General features: G+C 45.6%; 1 protein-coding gene across 2 annotated transcripts in view; it reads left to right on the forward strand.

Annotated features, from left to right (window-relative positions):
* The window catches only part of EPS15L1 (epidermal growth factor receptor pathway substrate 15 like 1), a 284,608-nt gene that overhangs the window by 119,177 nt on the left and 144,074 nt on the right, over positions 1–21,357 (forward strand). For both annotated transcript variants that reach the window (XM_078671329.1, XM_078671330.1), the window contains 4 exons: positions 2,653–2,779; positions 4,219–4,367; positions 14,274–14,334; positions 15,858–15,940. In XM_078671329.1, coding sequence (XP_078527455.1) covers positions 2,653–2,779; positions 4,219–4,367; positions 14,274–14,334; positions 15,858–15,940 — 420 coding nt within the window. The remainder of the gene's footprint in view (positions 1–2,652; positions 2,780–4,218; positions 4,368–14,273; positions 14,335–15,857; positions 15,941–21,357) is intronic.

A 21,357-nucleotide genomic window follows, 5' to 3' on the forward strand; every position in this document is an offset into this window, starting at 1 on the left:
CCACTCAGTGAGTCATTGCACCCATGGTGAACAAGCTTGATTCAGATAAGTTGCTCCATAACCCCGACATAGTTCCACATTTTGTCTAATTTTGTAAGCATATGTGATATTGCTCTGTCTAAGTCCCTCTTATAGACAAGCGTATGATCTGCGTAATGCGACACTACATGTGTCAGATTGCTTATCTTCATTCCCTAGTCCACCGCGTCTGGTCTCATCTCAATAGTTTGTGCCTCCAAAGCTATAGTGAAATGGAGCAATGACTGAGGAAAGCCCTTTGTCATTCCACAGCTCCATTCCCATTTTTCTGAAATCATGCCTCCTGTCTTGGCCCTTACTGAAGGGCATGTATACAATAGCCTAATCCATCCCTAAATTCATGGCCCAAAATGTTATACTTCCAAGGCATATACATAAAAACCCTTCCTATAGTGCCGGATGCCTTTTATGTGCCTAGGGAGGCCACAACATAAGCCTTCTCATCCATTTCCAGGAAATCCCTTAAAATGTGCGGATTAAAATGATGCTCCTATGTGGAATTATTTCAGACTAGTCACTCTGTTCCCGTGTCAGGATTACCGACGCTGGTACACAATCACCAGGTACACTGCAGAAGGTTGGGTATTGCCTGAATTTCTCTTGTACTCAAGAACTGGAAGTCATTCTCTAGGGTTTGACATAGTCTCCTATAGTCCAAGGTACATAAAAGGAATGAGAGAGCACCCTTGTTCAATGACTCAGCTAGCCGAGTCATTTGGGGCTCTAAGGAAGATGGCACCTTCGATGAAGAAAACATTGTGTCTTTGGATAAAGTCTGGTCCTCAAGGATGGATGAGTTGGCAGGCCTGTCTCCCTCTGTGGCTGTCACTGCAGATTGCTTGTGAGTTGGAGAGCATCGCGATTGGCCATCCAGAACGTATTCAGTGCTTGGAGAGACTTTGAAGAAGTCTGTCCACCCTTTAGAATTAGTAGCACTAGCACAAATCCCTCCCACCTCAGAGGACCTCTGTGAAGATTGGATACATTTGAGCTTAGCCTTTGTGGGGAACAGTGAATCTGCTGGCAACTATAATTCTTCATTGGTTCAAGAGTGGCCTCCTGTGGTCACTTTTTTGTATCCTATTTACATTCTTTGACATTTTATTTTTGCTAGCATGTTTTAGAGGGTTGACTGCTTGGTCTCATGCCTTTAATCTTATTTTGGCACCTCTTAAATACTTTAATACTATTTCGTTGTGCATGCTACTTTGTACTGATGGTGCCAGGGATAAGCCAGGTTTTCTCAATGAAATAGTATTTTCCTAAAACTACACTATTACTAATTGTGTGGGTTCTTCATTCAGAAAGTACTAATCAAGTCTCTTACAACCCTCCTGTGGGGATGCTCTTTTTCCCCATCTGTAGTTTGCACTGCTTTCTGGAAAATCCGTCCTTCACATTTTCACAGTCCCAAATGCATTCTGGGCAAGGAAAGATCTGCAGAGGGAGTGACAGTAACAAAAAACAAATAATTACCGCCACCTCAACTCTCAAATTACATCAACTGCAGTACGACAAATATCATGCAAGGATTACACCGCTACAACATGTGCCCCATTCAGACAGGCACTCACCCTAGAGTGGCTATGAAAATGCCAAGCCTATTGCATTTGCAAGCGCTGATTGATCAGTGCCTCCCTTACCTTGTGCATTCTAAAGCCCCATTCTAACAAAACAGTAGATGCAATTTGTTTCTTGCTAATTGTAATTCAGTGCCATTTTCTCAGCCGTGCTCATATTTGTAGGTCAAGCTCTCAATGTTTTGGCTACATAGTTTTTGAATCGTCAACGGCGGCTCCAAAGCGGAGGAGCTGCTGCCCACTGCTATGCAGCAGTGAAATAAAGGAAACATAAAATGATAACAACTTAAGGGTATTATTTTATTTTTTCCTGCTGCAGCAAGTTTGTTGCGGGGCTGCTCCGATAACAGACGAGCAGACTCAAAGTGCGTATTAATGTTTGCCCAACCCTCCCGGGCTGGCCAAATCTTCATGCGCACTTTACATGTAATCCATGCAGTCTGCATTGCAGCCTGCATGGAGAACATGCCCAGGTTCCCATTCCCTGGCGGCGCTCAGACCAATCGCAACACTGCATCACAGCGTTGATTGGCTCAGGGGAACCTGGGGGCTTCCTGATCCGCCCCGAGGAGAAAGATGGCAGAGGAAAGACGTGGCAATCAGGTACGTTTTTTTTCTTCTCATTTTTAAACCCCCTTAACCCTCCTCCCTCCCGCCCTTGATTCGTTCTGGCCTCCACTGTGAAACAAACTATCAAAAGATTACTCTTTTTTTAAAAATCAGAAAATATCTGAAAAAGAAAAAAAAAGCATCTTATACAGCTACTACAATACCTTTTTACTATACTTATAAACGTTTACACTATTTGCTTTCAAGAGCATATTAATCTATTCAGCTCATGTTTTAAATTACTTACTTGAAAAATGCCTTAAAGCAGGGGACTGAAAGTCTGCAACCAAAAGAATGTATTAAACAAAGGTATCATTCTTTCATGCTTGTTAGAAAAGCACAAATATGTTTTGATCTGATTAATATTATATTCCCTCAGTTTTAATTAAATGTGTATTGCTTGCCTTTTATTTGTGGTTCGTAGGAGGATCCCTTCAAGAATAAAGCTGTGCCGCTGACTAATAACACTCCAGAGACGCACGCAGACCCATTCCAGGCGGAAGATCCATTTAAGACCGATCCCTTCAAAGGAGCGGATCCCTTCAAAGGCAGTAAGTGGCTCCAGCAATATCTGCAGGTCGAAGGCCCTGTTTCAAAGCGATCAATATTCCATGAAGTCTCATCTGTTGTGTTGTACGCAGTCTAATCAAAGATGGATTGCCTGTTTTTGTATGCAAAGATTTCGTATGGGGACTGTTATTATAGTATGCCTTTGTGCATAGTTCTATCATCTAGTGTTTTGGCTCAGAATATCATCTTATTGACCTCAAAGTAGAAAACTTGGAGTTGGTTTTAGGTATGGCAAGGGTTGACGCACTATAATATTGGGCCAGAATCGTTTTTTTCTGTAATCTGGTTTATAAGTGTCATTAAAGACTTCAAGAATAGCAAAGATATAAGCCTGTAATCGAAGCCTTAAGCACAGATAGGGTCCTTTCAAAATCAGAATCTACAATGGCCAGGCATAAAAGAATGATATCAAGAGTCATAATTTATGAGACAGATATCATGGTCAACTTTATTCATCACATTGCGGATTGGAGGAAAGGTATGGATATATATATGGCGGCTGAAAGGGTCACTTATAAAGCGAGAGGCTGCCCGAAGAAGTACCATAGAGTATGGGGGAAATGGAGACGCTTCTATGGCCTGGATGAGGGACTTTGAGAGAGTAGGGTGGATTTCAAGAGGTGCTCTACTGTACACAGGAGGGACCCGGGGGCACCAATATCATACGATGAAAGATGGGATTTTCAATATATATGTGTTATTTTGTTTAGTGATGTGCGGTAGTAGGTGGGAGGCGGTGGAGGGAGGGTAGGAAGTGATGACTATTCGGATGTGACATGCTTGTTATGTTTTTGGTTTTTCTTTTTGTTTGAAAATGCAAATAAAAATAATTAAAAAAAACAAAAACGTTATTCATCACTTTCATATCTGAGCTGAAGGCCATCAGCCAACCAAAAGAGCCATTGCACAGAGAGTAGGGGGTAGTTGCCCATGTCAGGTGTTTGATGGTGAAGGATGAGACACGAGGCCACATGTATTTCTGCCACCTTGCTGCACACTGGTCCATATTACAGCTGTAGTGAGAGTAACCCTGACAACATGAGTGCACAGTCAACAAATAGACACATGTTAGTGTAAGTGGGTGGTGACGAGACTAGAAGTATGCAATGCTACATATTCTAGACTTCATTTCTCGCTGAGTATCTTTTGTGTTGTCGACCATACCAGATGTCTGTCTTAGAAGTGCTGAAACATGTTTCTGTTGCCCTCATTTGAAAGCGGTTTTATGAGTATAATCATTAGGATACTCCCTCTTTGCCCTTGTCTCTTTAGTGACTACAATCCATATGTTTGAACTTTACCAAACATGCTATGATGCACTGGTTCGACCAATTGTGCGTGCCATGTAACTGTTTTTATTCATTTATACGAAAGATTGTTACGACTTTGTGCCTGTCTTACTTTTGCTTTTTTTTTAAAGATCCTTTCGGCGATGACCCATTCAAAGAAAGTGATCCATTCCACAATTCTGCTCCAGAAGATGTATTTAAGAAGCCTGCAAAGAGCGATCCATTCACGACGGACCCATTTACAAAAAATCCCACACTCTCCTTAACGCTCTCCTTAAAGGTAAGTCGTTGACTGTGGAAGGGGAATTGGCAGCTTAAACCAGACTTAGACAGTTGACTGTGTTTCGACGGTGCTTGATCTAGCATTCAAGTATTCGCCTCTTTTAGATGACTTCCTGTTGAACTCAGTGTGTGCAAGCTCTTTGAAGGCTGCATACCATATTTACTAATACAAGCCTTTAATCTTCTATCTGTTGCAGATAATTCCTTTGCTTTTGTGGCTAATTTAGAAAGTTTTGTGTGGGGAGATAAATGCATGCTGCAGACCTGAGAACAATTTGTGTTTTCACAAATAAGTATACACTTTGGACATATCTCCTGAGGCGGTCTTTTGTCAGGCCCATTCCTTTTTTTGCTGCTTACACAACCATCGTCTCACTCTTTTTTTTGGACCATAAATGTAACCGGTTGTGGTTGTGCTCAGATTCCTAGTGCAAGTTTGTAGAATATTTTGTGTGCAAAAGGCTTATTTCACAGCTTTATTCATTTAATTGCATGAGAGAGTATAGAAATGTGCTGACTGCACCAATGACTGAAGAACTGAAAGTGATGCTATATGGACAGGAGAGAACTTCAGTTTGCTTTTCCAAACATTAACTGCATTTCTGTGAAAACATGTAACTGAGCAATATAGTCGTTCCCTCTTTTTAGGGCTCGGACTCCTCCCCACTGTAAGTGGGGGAGGAGTTTCGAGATCCTAATGTTAAAGAAGAAAAAAAAGAAGTATCTCCTAGGGCTTTGGCCGAGACAAATTCCACACATTCCTTAGCGTGTTCTGTCATCTGGCCAGTGATTCGTCTTCGTTGTGTTGTCGTTTTAATAGGCTTGAAGTGATAGGGTAAATGTAGTTTTGTTCCGCCATTTTGGGCATATTTCGTTCGTGCTCGCGCAAAGAAGTACATTAATTATAATTAGGAGCTGTCAGGGTGCCTCTGTAAGTGAATCCAGATGGCCGGGCGCGTTCACCATTCAGCAGCGCTCAGCGCGCAGCTGCTCCATGCCAGGCCGTGAAAGGGCTTCATTAGTTCAAGAACAAGAGTCTTACGTTCTGTCATGGGCTGTTCTTTTAATCTCAGTTTCTTCCACAGATTTATTCGCGTGTGTTTTAAAGAGGCTGAAGGGAAATCCGCCCAGCAGACCGGGAATTCGGCTCCAGTGTTTTACTTCTCTGCAGTGGCTGCTGCAGCCCCTCTGCCTGGTTTATAGCACTGCATTCCGAATATGCAAATGCGCTATTCAGCAGACAGTTTTTATGGCTGAATTTCTGTAGCAACACAGGGGATGCGCGTTTACTGGGCCAGGTTAGCAGTGCATTCCGCAGATAAAATCCGGGTTTCCAACAGCCTGAAGGATCTGCCTGGAAACCAGTTAATGCTTAACCAGAAAAGGAAGTTTCCTGCATAAGGCGAATTGCTTTGCACCAATCTGCCCGTCTGTCTTTCCGTAGGACTGTTTGTCCGTCCAGACAAGTGTCTGTCTGGTGGAGGGGTAGGTGGTTAGCAAGACCTGCTGTTTTTCAAGGTGCGGGCTGATGAGGGCAATTGAAGCAAGATTGAAGCAGCAAGCACGCACACATGTAACCAAAATATTGTTTTTTTTGTATTGCTGGTCAACATCCCCCTCCGCGGGGCCTGCCCACGGCGGGCTGGCCGAGCATGCTACGCTCAAGTGTAAGTTGATGTCCAACAAAGCAAGACGGAAGTTCAACGCCATACAACAATAGAAATCTGGATATGGCATGAACCACACTTAACCTCCAGGCAAATTAAGTTACCACGCATCAGAAATGTACGTCAGAGGGGTATAGCAAGTAACCATAGGCAGAACAAGCCGCTCTGAAGTGTCGAAAGACAAGGGCCTTCAATGTTGTGCAACAATAAAATAAGACGTCAACAGTTGTCCCCGTTTTTCACTGTTTCCAAATGTAATAACCGGATAATGGGATGTGCTTAAAACAAGTTTGTTTGGCAGTAAAAACAAAACATATTCTCTGAAAAAATTTCTCTGTATTAATTATAATGCATATATATATATATATATATATATATATATATATATATATATATATATATATATATATATATATATATATATACATTGACAGAAGAGAACATACATTGCTCACAATATGAAATACAGTGGATGTGGTGGCGTACAAAATACATTTCACGGAGACTGGTGTAATATGGGAAATATTTCACAGATCCATGTTAAAGTTTCATCGGCATAATTACAGACCCGTACCACTTACTTAGCTTTACCATTGGCAATTGGTTCTTCAACGTTCTATTCATGGAAGGTAAACAAACGGGTGCATTCTCCTTCCAGCCAATGCCACTGTCAGCTGTACTTTGCAGAAAGCGGCTTTAACAAACTCCCTGCTTTTTCTAATATTCTACATACTTATCTGCGTAATTATTTTTCTCTCCTTTTATTGCTGCCAGCCAGTAATTAACGTTGTCTTTATAAACCTGTCCTGGCACAATTTGGCGGTGCAGAGTGGCGGCGCAGAGTGGCGGCGCAGAGTGGCGGCGCAGAGTGGCGGCGCAGAGTGGCGGCGCAGAGTGGCGGCGCAGAGTGGCGGTGCGGCGGTGCAGAGTGGCGGTGCAGAGTGGCGGTGCAGAGTGGCGGTGCAGAGTGGCGGTGCAGAGTGGCGGTGCAGAGTGGCGGTGCAGAGTGCAGAGTGGCGGTGCAGAGTGGCGGTGCAGAGTGGCGGTGCAGAGTGCAGAGTGGCGGTGCAGAGTGGCGGTGCAGAGTGGCGGTGCAGAGTGGCGGTGCAGAGTGGCGGTGCGGCGGTGCATAGTGGCGGTGCATAGTGGCGGTGCATAGTGGCGGTGCAGAGTGGCGGTGCAGAGTGGCGGTGCAGAGTGGCGGTGCAGAGTGGCGGTGCAGAGTGCAGAGTGGGGGTGCAGAGTGGCGGTGCAGAGTGGCGGTGCAGAGTGGCGGTGCAGAGTGGCGGTGCGGCGGTGCAGAGTGCAGAGTGGCGGTGCAGAGTGGCGGTGCAGAGTGGCGGTGCAGAGTGCAGAGTGGCGGTGCAGAGTGGCGGTGCAGAGTGGCGGTGCAGAGTGCAGAGTGGCGGTGCAGAGTGGCGGTGCAGAGTGGCGGTGCAGAGTGGCGGTGCAGAGTGGCGGTGCAGAGTGGCGGTGCAGAGTGGCGGTGCAGAGTGGCGGTGCAGAGTGGCGGCGCAGAGTGGCGGCGCGGCGGTGCAGAGTGGCGGTGCAGAGTGGCGGTGCAGAGTGGCGGTGCAGAGTGGCGGTGCAGAGTGGCGGTGCAGAGTGGCGGTGCAGAGTGGCGGTGCAGAGTGGCGGTGCAGAGTGGGGGTGCAGAGTGGGGGTGCAGAGTGGGGGTGCAGAGTGGGGGTGCAGAGTGGGGGTGCAGAGTGGGGGTGCAGAGTGGGGGTGCAGAGTGGGGGTGCAGAGTGGGGGTGCAGAGTGGGGGTGCAGAGTGGCGGTGCAGAGTAGTGAGTGGAGAGTAGTGAGTAGTGAGTAGAGTAGTGAGTAGAGTAGTGAGTAGTGAGTAGAGTAGAGAGTAGAGAAGTGAGTAGAGAGTAGAGTAGTGAGTAGTGAGCAGAGTAGTGAGTAGTGAGCAGAGTAGTGAGTAGTGAGCAGAGTAGTGAGTAGTGAGTAGAGAGTAGAGAAGTGAGTAGTGAGTAGTGAGTAGTGAGTAGTGAGTAGTGAGTAGTGAGTAGTGAGTAGAGTAGTGAGTAGAAAGTAGTGAGTAGAGTAGTGAGTGGAGAGTAGTGAGTAGTGAGCAGAGTAGTGAGCAGAGTAGTGAGTAGTGAGCAGAGTAGTGAGTAGTGAGCAGAGTAGTGAGTAGTGAGTGCAGAGTAGTGAGTGCAGAGTAGTGAGTGCAGAGTAGTGAGTGCAGAGTAGTGAGTGCAGAGTAGTGAGTAGAGTAGTGAGAAGAGTAGTGAGTAGAGTAGTGAGTAGAGTAGTGAGTAGTGAGTAGAGTAGTGAGTGGAGAGTAGTGAGTAGTGAGCAGAGTAGTGAGCAGAGTAGTGAGTAGTGAGCAGAGTAGTGAGTAGTGAGCAGAGTAGTGAGTAGTGAGCAGAGTAGTGAGTAGTGAGCAGAGTAGTGAGTAGTGAGTGCAGAGTAGTGAGTAGTGAGTGCAGAGTAGTGAGTGCAGAGTAGTGAGTGCAGAGTAGTGAGTGCAGAGTAGTGAGTGCAGAGTAGTGAGTAGAAAGTAGTGAGTAGAGTAGTGAGTAGAAAGTAGTGAGTAGAAAGTAGTGAGTAGAAAGTAGTGAGTAGAGTAGTGAGTAGAGTAGTGAGTAGAGTAGTGAGTAGAGTAGTGAGTAGTGTGTAGAGTAGTGTGTAGAGTAGTGTGTAGAGTAGTGTGTAGAGTAGTGAGTAGAGTAGTGAGTAGAGTAGTGAGTAGAGTAGTGAGTAGAGTAGTGAGGTGAGTAGAGTAGTGAGTAGAGTAGTGAGGTGAGTAGAGTAGTGAGTAGAGTAGTGAGTAGAGTAGTGAGTAGAGTAGTGAGTAGAGTAGTGAGTAGAGTAGTGAGTAGAGTAGTGAGGTGAGTAGTGAGTAGAGTAGTGAGGTGAGTAGTGAGTAGAGTAGTGAGGTGAGTAGTGAGGTGAGTAGAGTAGTGAGGTGAGTAGAGTAGTGAGGTGAGTAGAGTAGTGAGTAGAGTAGTGAGGTGAGTAGTGAGGTGAGTAGTGAGGTGAGTAGTGAGGTGAGTAGTGAGGTGAGTAGAGTAGTGAGTAGAGTAGTGAGGTGAGTAGAGTAGTGAGGTGAGTAGAGTAGTGAGGTGAGTAGAGTAGTGAGTAGAGTAGTGAGGTGAGTAGAGTAGTGAGGTGAGTAGAGTAGTGAGGAGAGTAGTGAGGTGTGAGTAGAGTAGTGAGGTGAGTAGAGTAGTGAGGTGAGTAGAGTAGTGAGTAGAGTAGTGAGGTGAGTAGAGTAGTGAGTAGAGTAGTGAGGTGAGTAGAGTAGTGAGGTGAGTAGAGTAGTGAGTAAAGTAGTGAGGTGAGTCGAGTAGTGAGTAAAGTAGTGAGTGCAGAGTAGTGAGTAGAGAAGTGAGTAGTGAGTAGGACATCACAGGCAGCAGCTGTGCAAGCTTCTTACACTCAGAAGGAGACCACAGGCAGCTGAGTTGCAAGCTTCTCCCACTCACAAGAAGGACATCACAAACAGCAGCGGTGCAAGCTTCTCACACTCACAAGAAGGACATCGCAAACAGCAGCGGTGCAAGCTTCTCACACTCACAAGGAGACCACAGGCAGCTGAGGTGCAAGCTTCTCCCACTCACAAGAAGGACATCACAAGCAGCAGCGGTGCAAGCTTCTCACACTCACAAGAACGACATCACAGGCAGCAGCAGTGCAAGCTTCTTACACTCACAAGGAGACCACAGGCAGCAGAGGTGCAAGCTTCGCACACACAAGAACGACAACACAGGCAGTAACGGTGCAATATTCTCACATTCACAAGGAGATCACTGGCAGTACACACCACATGAACACACTCCATAACACATAGCAACAATACATTGGCATTTACAATGCCATTAGCTCAAACTCAAATAAATCCGAGCCCGATTGCATTTCTAATGCTTGTTTCTTATGTGGCTAGGTTTCAAGAAGATAGCTATTCTTGATTAGTTTCCTATTTCTTACACAAACCTTTGGTGGTGCAGGCCAGCAGTTCCATTAGTTTGTATCTTTCTTTTCTTGTCCTTGATTGGATTGTTGAAAATATAAATTAGGAGCTGCACCTTGTGAAAGCAGTCCTTCACAATGACGTCCACCTCAGATTTGGGCACGCTGTCACTTACAGTTTGTTTACAATGATCTACATCTCCGTGTTTGAAAAAAGATTAAGAATGAGACGTCAGTGCATAGAGGTGGCGCCTATATGTGGCGTATGATTGGTCACTTCTAGGGTAGCACGAGATCACTGTGGAGCCACACAGAACGACCTTTCGGTGCTCCAGTTGTTGCTAGGAGAATTTTGCAGAGCCAGGTGGGCCTCTGGATATTCTAAAGGTGATGTATATGTGATTAGAGAGAGTATCTACCCGAAAGAGCATCTTGTTTGATTTGTTAATCCCTTTCTCTGATCGGGTACTTTTTAAAATTAATTTTTTTTCATGCTTCTGTGAGATGGTCTAAATTCAATCCTTCAACGTGACTCAGAGATAGGTTTTTCTGCACTGTCACTGTTTTTCAGTGCCAGATATAAATGTATTTATTTAGTAGACACTATCACTTAGCTTTGCAGCCACTTCACAGCGCTCTTACATTATAGAGATGACAGTACCATTGATGTCAAAGTTTTCTAGAGTGACAATGATGATGAATGTTGGGTCCAGCTTGTGCTTGTCAAGGTTTTCATAACGGAAGATAATCTTCACAGATATTATAGTGGAAACCAGGTATATCAAAAGGTTTCTGCTGAATAACCACATTCCTGCACCCCTCTTTGGTGATGAAATATAATGCTAAGACTGTAACTGAATGTAGCAAATTCGCTATCTTTCTGAGTTGGAAAATCCATTGGATGCTTCCTCCACTTGGTAAATGCAAAAACAACAGTTGATGGACAGAATGCAGAAAAAAGTCATACATTCACCCCAGTACATAGATCTGGGCCTAAATCAATGTTTTTTTTTGCTCACCATGCCATTCCAGTTTCAACCCAGTCGTATGCCAGTCAGTCTTGACCCTGTGCCTCATGGGAACATTCCAGCCCGAACTGCCAAGCCTGGTCCTCCCTGGACTGGAAACAAGCATCCTAGGACCGGTTTCGGGCTTTCACCCTTCTTCAGCCAGGCTAGCTTGATTCCAGTGGCATGGAGAGCACGGGACCCAAGTCTGGGCATACCCGTCCCACTTGGTGTGACAAATGCAAAAGCAACAGTTGATGGACAGAATGCAGAACAATGTCATACATTCACCCCAGTAAAGAGATCTGGGCCTAAACCCATCGTTTTTTTTGGTCACCATGCCATTCCAGTTTGAACCCAGCCATATGGAAATCAGTCTTGACCCTGTGCCTCATGGGAACAGTCCAGCCCGAACTACCAAGCCAGCTCCTCAATGTCCTGAATTTTTGCATTGTCCAGCATTCCGTCCATCAATTGTTTCTTGTGCATATATCGCCCTAAGGGGGGAGGGTATGGCTAGATGTGGGTCCCGTGCTCACTTCACCACTGGATTCAAGCTAGCCTGGCTGATGAAGGGTGATGCCCTGAAACCGTTCCCAGGATGCTTGTTTCCAGTCCAGGGAGGACCTGGCCAAGCAGTTCGGGCTGGACTGTTCCCATGAGGCACAGGGTTAGTGTTAACTTTGGTGACAAGAAAAAGAAAATTCATTTTAAAGGATTATTTAGTTAAAGTAAGATTTACCCTATGTTGTTGTACGTACGATTTTTTGAATGGTGCATAATTGAATTAAGGTTTTGAGTATGGGTGATGTGGAAAAATTGAGCATTGCCCCCTAGTAACTGGCACTAAGTGTTGCCAATTGAAATACATTTACTGTTTTCCACAGTGTGTTCACTTGCTCTTCAGTCTCGGTGTGTTATTAATGCGTTTGTAACAAGTTATTTGTACCAGACAATTGTATTTTGACAATTCTGTATGTGTGTATGTCCCTGTGATGTTTATGCATTTTATAGTAGTTCGATTTCTAGATATTAGTATGCATGCAAATCTGTGTGGCATGTGAGAGCCCAAGCACAAATTGAAGTGAAAAAAGGCACCCATCATTGTGTTTGGTTAGTGTGTGCATGTTTTTTTTAGTGTTATCTCTGGTTATCGTGATACGTGTATGTGACACAGGTTAGATTTACTTAATGCATGTAGAGTGATAGTGTACTTGTAAAAAGAAAGTCGGGGCTTTTGCACGTCAATTTATCTGAGCAGCACAGAGAGCAGACCAACAGTTTATAAAAAAAACTGAGCTAATTTCACTTTGAAACATCAGATAACTAAAGCACTAGATAACAGTCAGAACTATCATGGTAATACACATCCGCTGTGAGACTCCAGATAGTGGGAATAGTTGTACTCAAAGATGGATGGTGTCACTGCAGTTCTTATTGCAGTTCCGCCTGCTTTTCTACCCACCTCCATCAGAGGTTTGACATCTTCTGTAGCAGAGGGAATGCGAGTTGAGGACATGCTCTGCTGCTGATGCATATACAAGCACATTGCAGGTGCTCCACAGCACGCGTGCTTTCACATGAAACCATCTGTTACTGAGGCACGTGCACCCTTTTTCCACTGTCCGAGCCTCAAGCATGGTTTCACCTTATCTGAGACCCATCTTGTTCCTTTAATCACATTACCTGTCTGTCTTCTGTGCTCTCTTGTCTGGTTTTAAAACTGCTTCCTGAGTCTCCTACCATCTGATGGTCGCACCACTCTGTGGAGTTGCAGGTTTTCTGTGTAGAGGGAAGTCAGAATTTGGACGTATCAAGTCAAGTTGATCCTGTGTGTTCTTTTCAAACTGACACAGGGTGGCTGATATATCAAATGGAAAACCTATGGCTTTTTCATCTTAGAGATGGGCTGCTGAATATTTCATGCAAGGTTGTCTTCCTATGTCATGTTGGACAAGATCTGAATGGTGTTGGCCAAGCTCATGTTCCTTCAGTACCTGGTCATTAATGTTGGGTGGACTTAGCTGCATGTGTTGAAAGACTCCTTCAATAGGCTACTTGATGTTATGGGTCAATCGAACCATTGAGCTTGATACTCCATTTGTCTGTTTAACTTTTGGACTGGATAGGTTAGTCCTGGATATCTCCCAATACCCTGTTAAAAATTAGGGTGATCTTTTTCCTGCAGTCTCCTCTTTCACATTACATGTCAGGACTTGACATCTATGATTCAATGTATCTTATAGTTCTTAGCGTCTGTTCAACAGAGGCGGTGCACACGCCTTCTTATTCTTTGTTGGTCTTTTATGTTCCAATGAAAGAGTTTGTACTGCAGCTTCTTAACTTGTATGCAGCTTAGGCCGTTATATATGGCACAGAAAATTGTTTTGATAGTTCGCTGAGCGAAGACCGGTGCATGTTCTAAATGTTGGCCTTCATTCGTTGTTCAATAGTTTGTATCCTCAACGTCTTGTTTTCTATATATATTATTATCAATGCGATACCACAGGGTCAGACTGATTTGCATGTGGCCATGTCTGAACTGGGGTGGTGGAGTGAGCTAAATAATGATGATGGAGATCAGTTGACTGGGGGTGAGTGTTTGATTTGCTCAAACGCTCCGTCCATTATCCCCTTTGGTGTCGGTTTGCTCGCCCTAAGTTGGCAGGGTATGCCCAGACGCTTGGCAGTTCAGGCTGGACTGTTCCCAGGAGGCACAGGGTCAGACTGATTTGCATATGGCCATGTCTCAACTGGGGTGGTGGAGTGAGCTAAAGAATGATGATGGATTAAACCCATTTCAGTTGACTGGGGGTGAGTGTTTGATTTGCTCAAATGCTCTGTCCATGGTATCATATCATTATCAATGAGCAAAATATTTGAGACGCTATTAGTCCTGTCAGGTGTTTTTACTTTTATGAATTGGTTGTTACTGAAATTAGTAGAGTTGTGGTCTCTCCTACATTTTTCCCAGGTTATTAAGTTGTCAATAACCAATGCAGGTTTATGTGCATGGTGGAGCCTCCATGATTTGTCAGTTGAGGAAGTGCTACCAAGGTAATTTGGCATGCCTCATTTAATCCTGTTTTCTCACTATCAGACGTCCATTCTATTTTAAATGGCTTACATATTTTTTTCACCTCTAATACAAACTATGGGCGACTTGAGTTTGGCATCTAATTTTCTCTTGTCTGAAGTCTGCTGAGGTCACTGCGCTGCGGTTTAGTTGTCGTTTTTTCATCTTGCGTTTGATGCTCAGTAATAATATGTGTTTAAAATAACATCCCTTTTCTTTTTGTTGCCAAGTCGGATCCCTTCGACAGCAGCGACCCCTTCTCGTCCTCCAATCAGTCTTCAAAAGGACCAGGTAAGAATCCAGTTTGTACGTCTTCGCACTTTACGTCCACCATCTGGGCCTTTCCAGGACAGTGCCGGCTAACTCTTGATCTGATCCTGAGTGTGTGTTTGAAAGAGAGGAGAACATTTCTGAAGCTGCAGTGTTGGAAGAAACAACCTCATATTTAGATAGCTCTGTTGAAAGCAAGCCTGAAAATGCATCTAATGAACCCTAGATTGGAGGAAAATCAAGGTTAGTAGGTAACCTGCTGCATATGGATCTTGTAGATGTGACTTCTAATAGCAGCTTCCCCATTTGATGAACTTGTGTCATCATGTGAAAATCGACCGTCTCTCCTCCTTTTCCCGCCTCCTAATACATAGTGCCCTCTGGAGCACGCAGAAGCAGATACAATATACCATTCGTCGTAGTTTCAAATCTAGAACATCAATGTTCGATCTAGCCAAGATTCTTATGCTGTGTGACCTTTAAATTTCACATAGGTTGTCTCCACATGGATTTTCTTTTCTTTTTTTAAAATATGTATTTTGTTTCATTTATAAGCGTGTATAACACATTTAGAAATATAATAGCGATACAGGCTTCATAAAAAGAGACTGCCCGCCCTACTTGCCCAGTCAATATCCTTAAGAGGATCAGGAGTACGAAATGAAGGTACATGCTAATGTAGTTATTCCGACTAATTTAGATGACAATAATGTTAATTTTAGGAGGTTTAGTAAGGGTCCTAAGGAAGTGACAAATCTCTGAAGATGTGGTGAGTCTGTTCTGTATTCAGCATATTTACACTGCATTCAAAAGCCTCCACACGGTTGTGAAGGGAAACATCCATAACAACGCGGGCATTACCCCGCACTGCTATTACAACGCTGCTATTACAACGCAAGTCGTTACAGCGACTTGCGCTGGAGGGCGCTGTAGGATAGGGAATAGTTTAATTTTCTATCCAACACCTTCCCTACTGTCAATGTGGGCCGGAGTTGGAATAGAAAATTAAACTATTCCACTATCCAACGCAAGTCGTTGTAACGACTTGCATTGTAAAAACTGCGTTGTAATGGCATGCGGGGTAAAAGCCCGCGTTGTAATGCCGTACAACCAGTTGTGAAGACACCTGCAGTCCTGATCCTGGCTCTGATGGGCAAAGGCCCTCTGAGCATGCTCTCTTGGAGAATTCTGCATCCAACGGTGTAGTGTTGTGGTTATTAAGAAAGAGCGACTACAGAGGGGGCCACTATATGACTAGTGTGCCAAAAAGTGATCAAGGCAGTGTGAAGCTAGTCTTGAAATGCCAGTTCTTCTCCATACTTATGGACCTCCGTCTCCAAACCATCAACATTGACGCAACTCCGTGCATCAGATGCCATTTTAACATCAGTCGAAGCACGCTGCACAAGATGTTGCACATGCCTGCTGTACTGCTATCTTCTTTTGCCTCTCAGACCCGGACCATAGGCGAATAATAAATGTTTCTTGTGTAATGGTAGTGTGGTGTTTCTCAGAACTGACCACTTCACTGTCTCCTTTTACAGATCCCTTTGGAACGGTTGACCCCTTCGGAAGCGACACCTTTACTTCCAATCAGGGCTTTGCAGATTTCAGCCAGATGTCGCGGGTAGGTACCATGAACACAGCGTGCATATCTCCTGTACGTGTGGGTTGTGTTTCCTAATGGAAGGAGATAGACAGTCAATTTGTTCTGCAGTTGCACACCTCTGCCCTCCTCAGATCAAATAAATAAATGCCCCTGGCCGGATTCACAGAAAATAGGAAAGACCTACTTTTGCCTGTGACTTGCACAAATTTTGAACGATTCACAGAATTCCATGGAATATGCCATAGAAATCCCCACAAATTGTAGATTCACAAGCATACTCAAAGGCCCTTTATATATCGACCCCCTGGTCTACGGATGGCCGAATTTTTCAAAAGCAACATGTGAAAAATCACTTCCTCTACTCCATGTGGGTGTGTTGCAATTCTATTTCCGACTCTGGAGAGTGACTTATTCATGTTTTTCTCAGGGATAATTTTCCAAGTAGGTAAAGACCTCCTCACCTACAAGTTTGTGGGTGTGTAATAACTTTTCATCAACGCTCCCTTCCAGAAGGGCTTTCTTTCAGTGATGTAATCCAACGAGCAGTCCCTAATCCTGCAGATTGTCTCCAGGGCATATGTCAAGAAATTTGGACACGAAGCATCAGTGCTTTGACCACTTGAGATCCACTTACATCCATCCTATAAATTATGTTTGGGGACCATTGGAAATTACAAGTATTTGTTTAGTTAAATGTGTCTCTCCATTCATATCTCTGACACTGGGTGGCAGCATTCGCCAGTAAAAGCAGAGGCTCTTTTTTGCCACATCAAATCTCCAGTCAGTTTATACTTTAAATTATATTATACTTTGCCATGACTACAAATCATATTAAAGCTGCGCATACAGTTTCTCTTTTTAACTACAGAGCAGCCTCAATTCACTATGTGTCTTTACAGAGATTGCTTTTTATGCATAGAATAATTCTGTCCTTTTGGAAAATGAGAAACCGTGAAAATTCTTATGTGCCGAGAACGTGTTATTTTATATTGGGTGACATTTGCTAAAGTGATTTGTATTGAATTATTTACACGCACCGTTGGTAAAATCTGTGCACCATTATATATATATATATATAATATATATATATATATATATATATAAATTAAAGGTGCAACTTGCAACTCAAAGCATAGTTCAAGTACAAGTGCCCCGTTTGATAAAACGTGAGGCATTGCTGCGTTGCATTACATCACTAGGAAGTAACTCTCAAAGGACGGTTAGGTGGTGGCTTTGCCTGGCTTCCCGAGAAGATATGGTTGACCGGTATCGTTATGTGTAGTGTGGGGAAACAAGTTTAGCCGTGTGCCTCTGCAACTGCCAGTTTCAGACTTAGACACGGTTTGGTCTGCCTGTAAACCCTGACCCGTTGTTCTTTGCAGGGCTGCACTTCCCTGAGTGGTGAACGTTTTGTTTGCAGTGTGGTTTGAAGACCTGAATCTCTCCCTCTGTGAACTCATTTAGAATAAAAAATGTTCTACCCTTCGCAATAAGAATTTTTCCTTCTATTAAGAATACAGAGGCGAGGATTATGCTTCTTTTTCTTTGCTTTATTTTTTCAGCAGCCACTCAAAGTCAAAACTTAAAACCCTACTTTCCTCAAGAGTACCCACAGTCACATGCAGCAAGTCATAAAGCCCACAGCCCTATATAACTCCAAAACATCATGTGTCCTCTTTCTTTGCCCAGATGAACTATTCATCGCTCCGAAATACCACAATTGATCACACCAACAATCTGAGAATAATAGTTAGTTTTTGTCCTCCTGTTAATAGTAAGGAAGACGTCTTCTGGAGAGAACACTGGTGGAAAGATCTAGAGCTCTAACATCAATCACTCACTTGCAGGAAATTAAAAATAAAAGCATTGTCAATTTTGCATACAACTGCGTGCGCGTTAAATACTTGCTGTCTGGTGTAAGAAAGTGTCCTTTTTTGCATGGTTGCCCCCACTTTTTGCAAAACTGCTGATGTACTTTGACCAAGTGTGCCCTGGGTTCCTGCTAAACAGGTACCCAGGGCCTATGTTCTTTCCCTAAAACTGCATTAAGACAAAACCCAATAGGCACTATTTGGCCACAGGCCAGTTGCTTGTAAATGGTAGCATAGGTACCAAGGGCATTGTGGCCAGGGAAGGCCTCTAAGGGCTGCAGCACTTATTGTGCCACCCATAGAGGCCCTGTACCTTTACACACACACACACCGCCTTTGCAGGCTGCGTGTTGTGGTGCAGAACAAAGTGAAGAGTCGACATGGCACACATCCCTTTGTGCCATGCCTACAACCCACTGCCCTGGCATAGGTCAGCCACCCCTCTAGCCGGGTGTACTATACCAGTGTTGAGAATACAGGTGCATGAACTCTGTACCCCTATGGTGTCAAAGCAATTCTTAGACATTGTAAGTGCAATAATGCCTTTAAGGGTATATGGTGCTGGGAGTTTGCAGATGGAGTTACCCAGCCAACCAGAGGGAGGCATATGCCCCTCTTCCACTGGAGGGTGGCATAATAGGGGGTGTGCCCACTCCAAGGAAGAGACCCCTGGTCCCTACCTTTACTTACCTGTAATGCCCCATAATCTAGTATTTAGGGGCAACCCCGAACCTTGCCTCCTCAGACAAAAACCGACCAGAAGAAGAGAAGAAGGACCGAAGAAGCTGTGCTGAAACTAAGAAGAAGAGGACGCCCACTGACTTGGCCCTAGTCCTACCCGCCTGTCCGCACCTCAAACCAGCTCCAGCGAAATCCTGGTGTGTCCTGCAGCTAGCAGCCTCAAGAACCCGACCTCCATTCCAAACCCAAGACTTTGTCTCCCGTGAGCACTGGATTTTCTCACCAACAGACTCTGACCCATTCAAAAAACGCAATTCTGCACCCGACCCCCAGAGCCCAAGTTAGAGTGGCCCAACACCATGAGGAGGTCTCCACGTCGATCTTGACCTTAGATCTGGTGATGTTTGACCTGCCTCGAATCTCCAAGCGAAGCCTGCAGCCCCTTTCTGGATAATCCCCCTGACCGCGACCGGAGGTGGTAAGAAAACCCGATGCCCAAAAACACCCCGACGCCCCACGGCCTTGGGTGGCCCAACCGAAACCGACTGTGTGAAAGATACTGTAGTAGTCATCCTTCACAGGATACTCTTTTAATGTTGGAACCGTGACATATTTTTTCCTGATGAAGGGTTTGCCCGAAATGCAAAGCGCCTGTCACCCCAATAAACTGTAGTCTATAACCTGAGTGGTTGGCTGGCTCCCCCTCTCATAGCCAGGCTGTAACCCACCGCATCCCGTTTATTGTCCGTGTCCTAGACATGTGTCCTTTCGAGAGGTGCAGTTATGCACCTCCCTCTCATGTGTTCCATACCTGTTGGAGGACCCGGCTTACCCTCCACAGACCCGGACGTTACCGCCGGATGCACATTGAAGACCTCTTCTCCACCGAGGGGAGGCAGCCCCTAATCCCAGCCTCTCTCCCTCAAGTCTTACTTGGTCCGCCGGTCACTACCATTGGGACCCCATCCTCCTGTTCCGTGCAGGAGATCCCGGGGGGAGGTGTTCCTCCAGTCCCTCTGACGTCGATCGCATCCCAGATGTGCCGACTGGGTAGCCACTCGTCCTCTCTTGAGACAGTCCCATACTTCATCAGGATATGTAAAATACCACGCCTTGCCATTGTTCAATACCCTTAATTTGGCTGGGAAAAGCATTACATATCAGAAGTTTTCAGCCCACAATGCGCGTTTCACCTCCTCAAATGTGCGTCTTTGGCATTGGACCATGAGGGTAAAGTCATACGGACGGTTGCGTTTTCGTAGGACAAATCTCCCTTCAGTTGAGCTGTTTGCAGGATGGCATCTTGGTCCCTAAAGTTGAGGATCCGGGCTATGATAGGTTGGGGCGGGGTCCCTGGTTTCGCCTTCGGCACTGGTGCTCTGTGGGCTCTTTCCAAAGAGAAGTAGTTTGACACATGCTTGGGTTGGAGGTATTTAAGTATAACGTCTTCCAGAAAGAGGTCTATTCTGGGGCCTTCTGCCCTCTCTGGTACTCCAACCACCCTAAAGTTGTTGCTCCGGGCCCCCCCTCGTGGTATTTTAGTTTTACTGCCATGCTTTTTTGCTGCTGCGTAAGCTGCTGTATTTGTGCTTCCATTCTCTTGGTGGTGGCTTTTAGTTCGCCTGTATGAGTTTCAGTTGTGGCGACTTTTTCTGAATTTTTGTTCATATCTGCCCTCAGCAGATTGACCTCAATTGTGACTTTGTTCATTTTTGTTTCCAGGGTCGTTCCCAGCTCTTGAATAGCAGCCATGATCGCCCCAAGTGATGGTTCTGCTTAGTTGCAGTGACTCCCTTGCATGGTTGCGCTCTCTGCCATAGCGGTTTTGGGCACTGCGTACTTGTCCAGTTTATTAGTCTGCTGCGGGGGACCACCCTTGAGCTGCATTGCGTGGCTTCTCTGGGCGAGGCCAAGATGGGCGAGTGTTGGTTGCTCAGTGCCCCCTCAGTTTGCCCCCTCTCTATTGTTGGCAAGTAGTATCTAATGGCCCCTGCCACCGTGAACCCCCCACACAAACCCATGGGTATGCGCTACTCTGTTTACGTTGTTACTGGCAGTGATTCCACTATGGCCCGATTCGGCCTCTTCATCAGTGGGCATTCCGAGCCCCCACTTGTCGTGTGTTCTTAGGGCTCACCTGGCTGGTCCTTTTTGCCACCCCCCCAGCTCTATAGCCAGCTGTTTCCGGTAGGAGAAGGGAGGCCCCTCCGCAATGGTCATGGGAGGATAAGACAGCTAATGTCCTTACTTGTTCGTCGGGGACCTTTGTATGCAGCCGTCCACCGTTGTATCCTCCTTCCTCCCCGCGTCCCAAGGGGCCCTTCGTCTGTCGCTGACAGAAGTTTCCTTTGTTACCAGCGCGCCCCAGCGATATCTGGCAGCCCAGTGCACTAGTCTTGGCCCCTGCACACTCCCGGGCAGCCATTGTCACGCACTGGCGCTCCTATGTGTTCACCCTGAGGGTGTCTGGACCCTCTCCACGCAGGTCCACAATTCTCCACTTTCTCCGTGAAGGGGGGGGGGGGGAGGGGGCGGCGGGCCGGGGTTGTTTCCCCTCTCCAGCTCTGATATTAGGCCGTGATACTCAGCAGCTGGCCACGGTGTCTTCTGGTCCGCTATTCCTCCGGGCCTCAGATTGAGTCGACTCACGGGCCTCCTGCGATGGCCCCGCATTATGTAGGGCTCTGTGGTGTTCGGGCAGACTACTCACAGCCCCGCCGTCCTCTGCTACCTCTGGGCGAGGGTCACCTCTCCAGTGCCGATGTAAAGCCGCGGTCCACCTCCGCAAACCACACCACTTCCAGGCTCCACAGGTGGCGATTGGGCCCGCCCCCAGACTTCGGTCAATGGCCAGGTGTTATGTGGTGGCTGTTTTTGGGTGGC

The sequence above is a fragment of the Lissotriton helveticus genome, chromosome 12, assembly GCF_964261635.1.
Source record: "Lissotriton helveticus chromosome 12, aLisHel1.1, whole genome shotgun sequence".
In the NCBI taxonomy this organism is placed as follows: domain Eukaryota; kingdom Metazoa; phylum Chordata; class Amphibia; order Caudata; family Salamandridae; genus Lissotriton; species Lissotriton helveticus.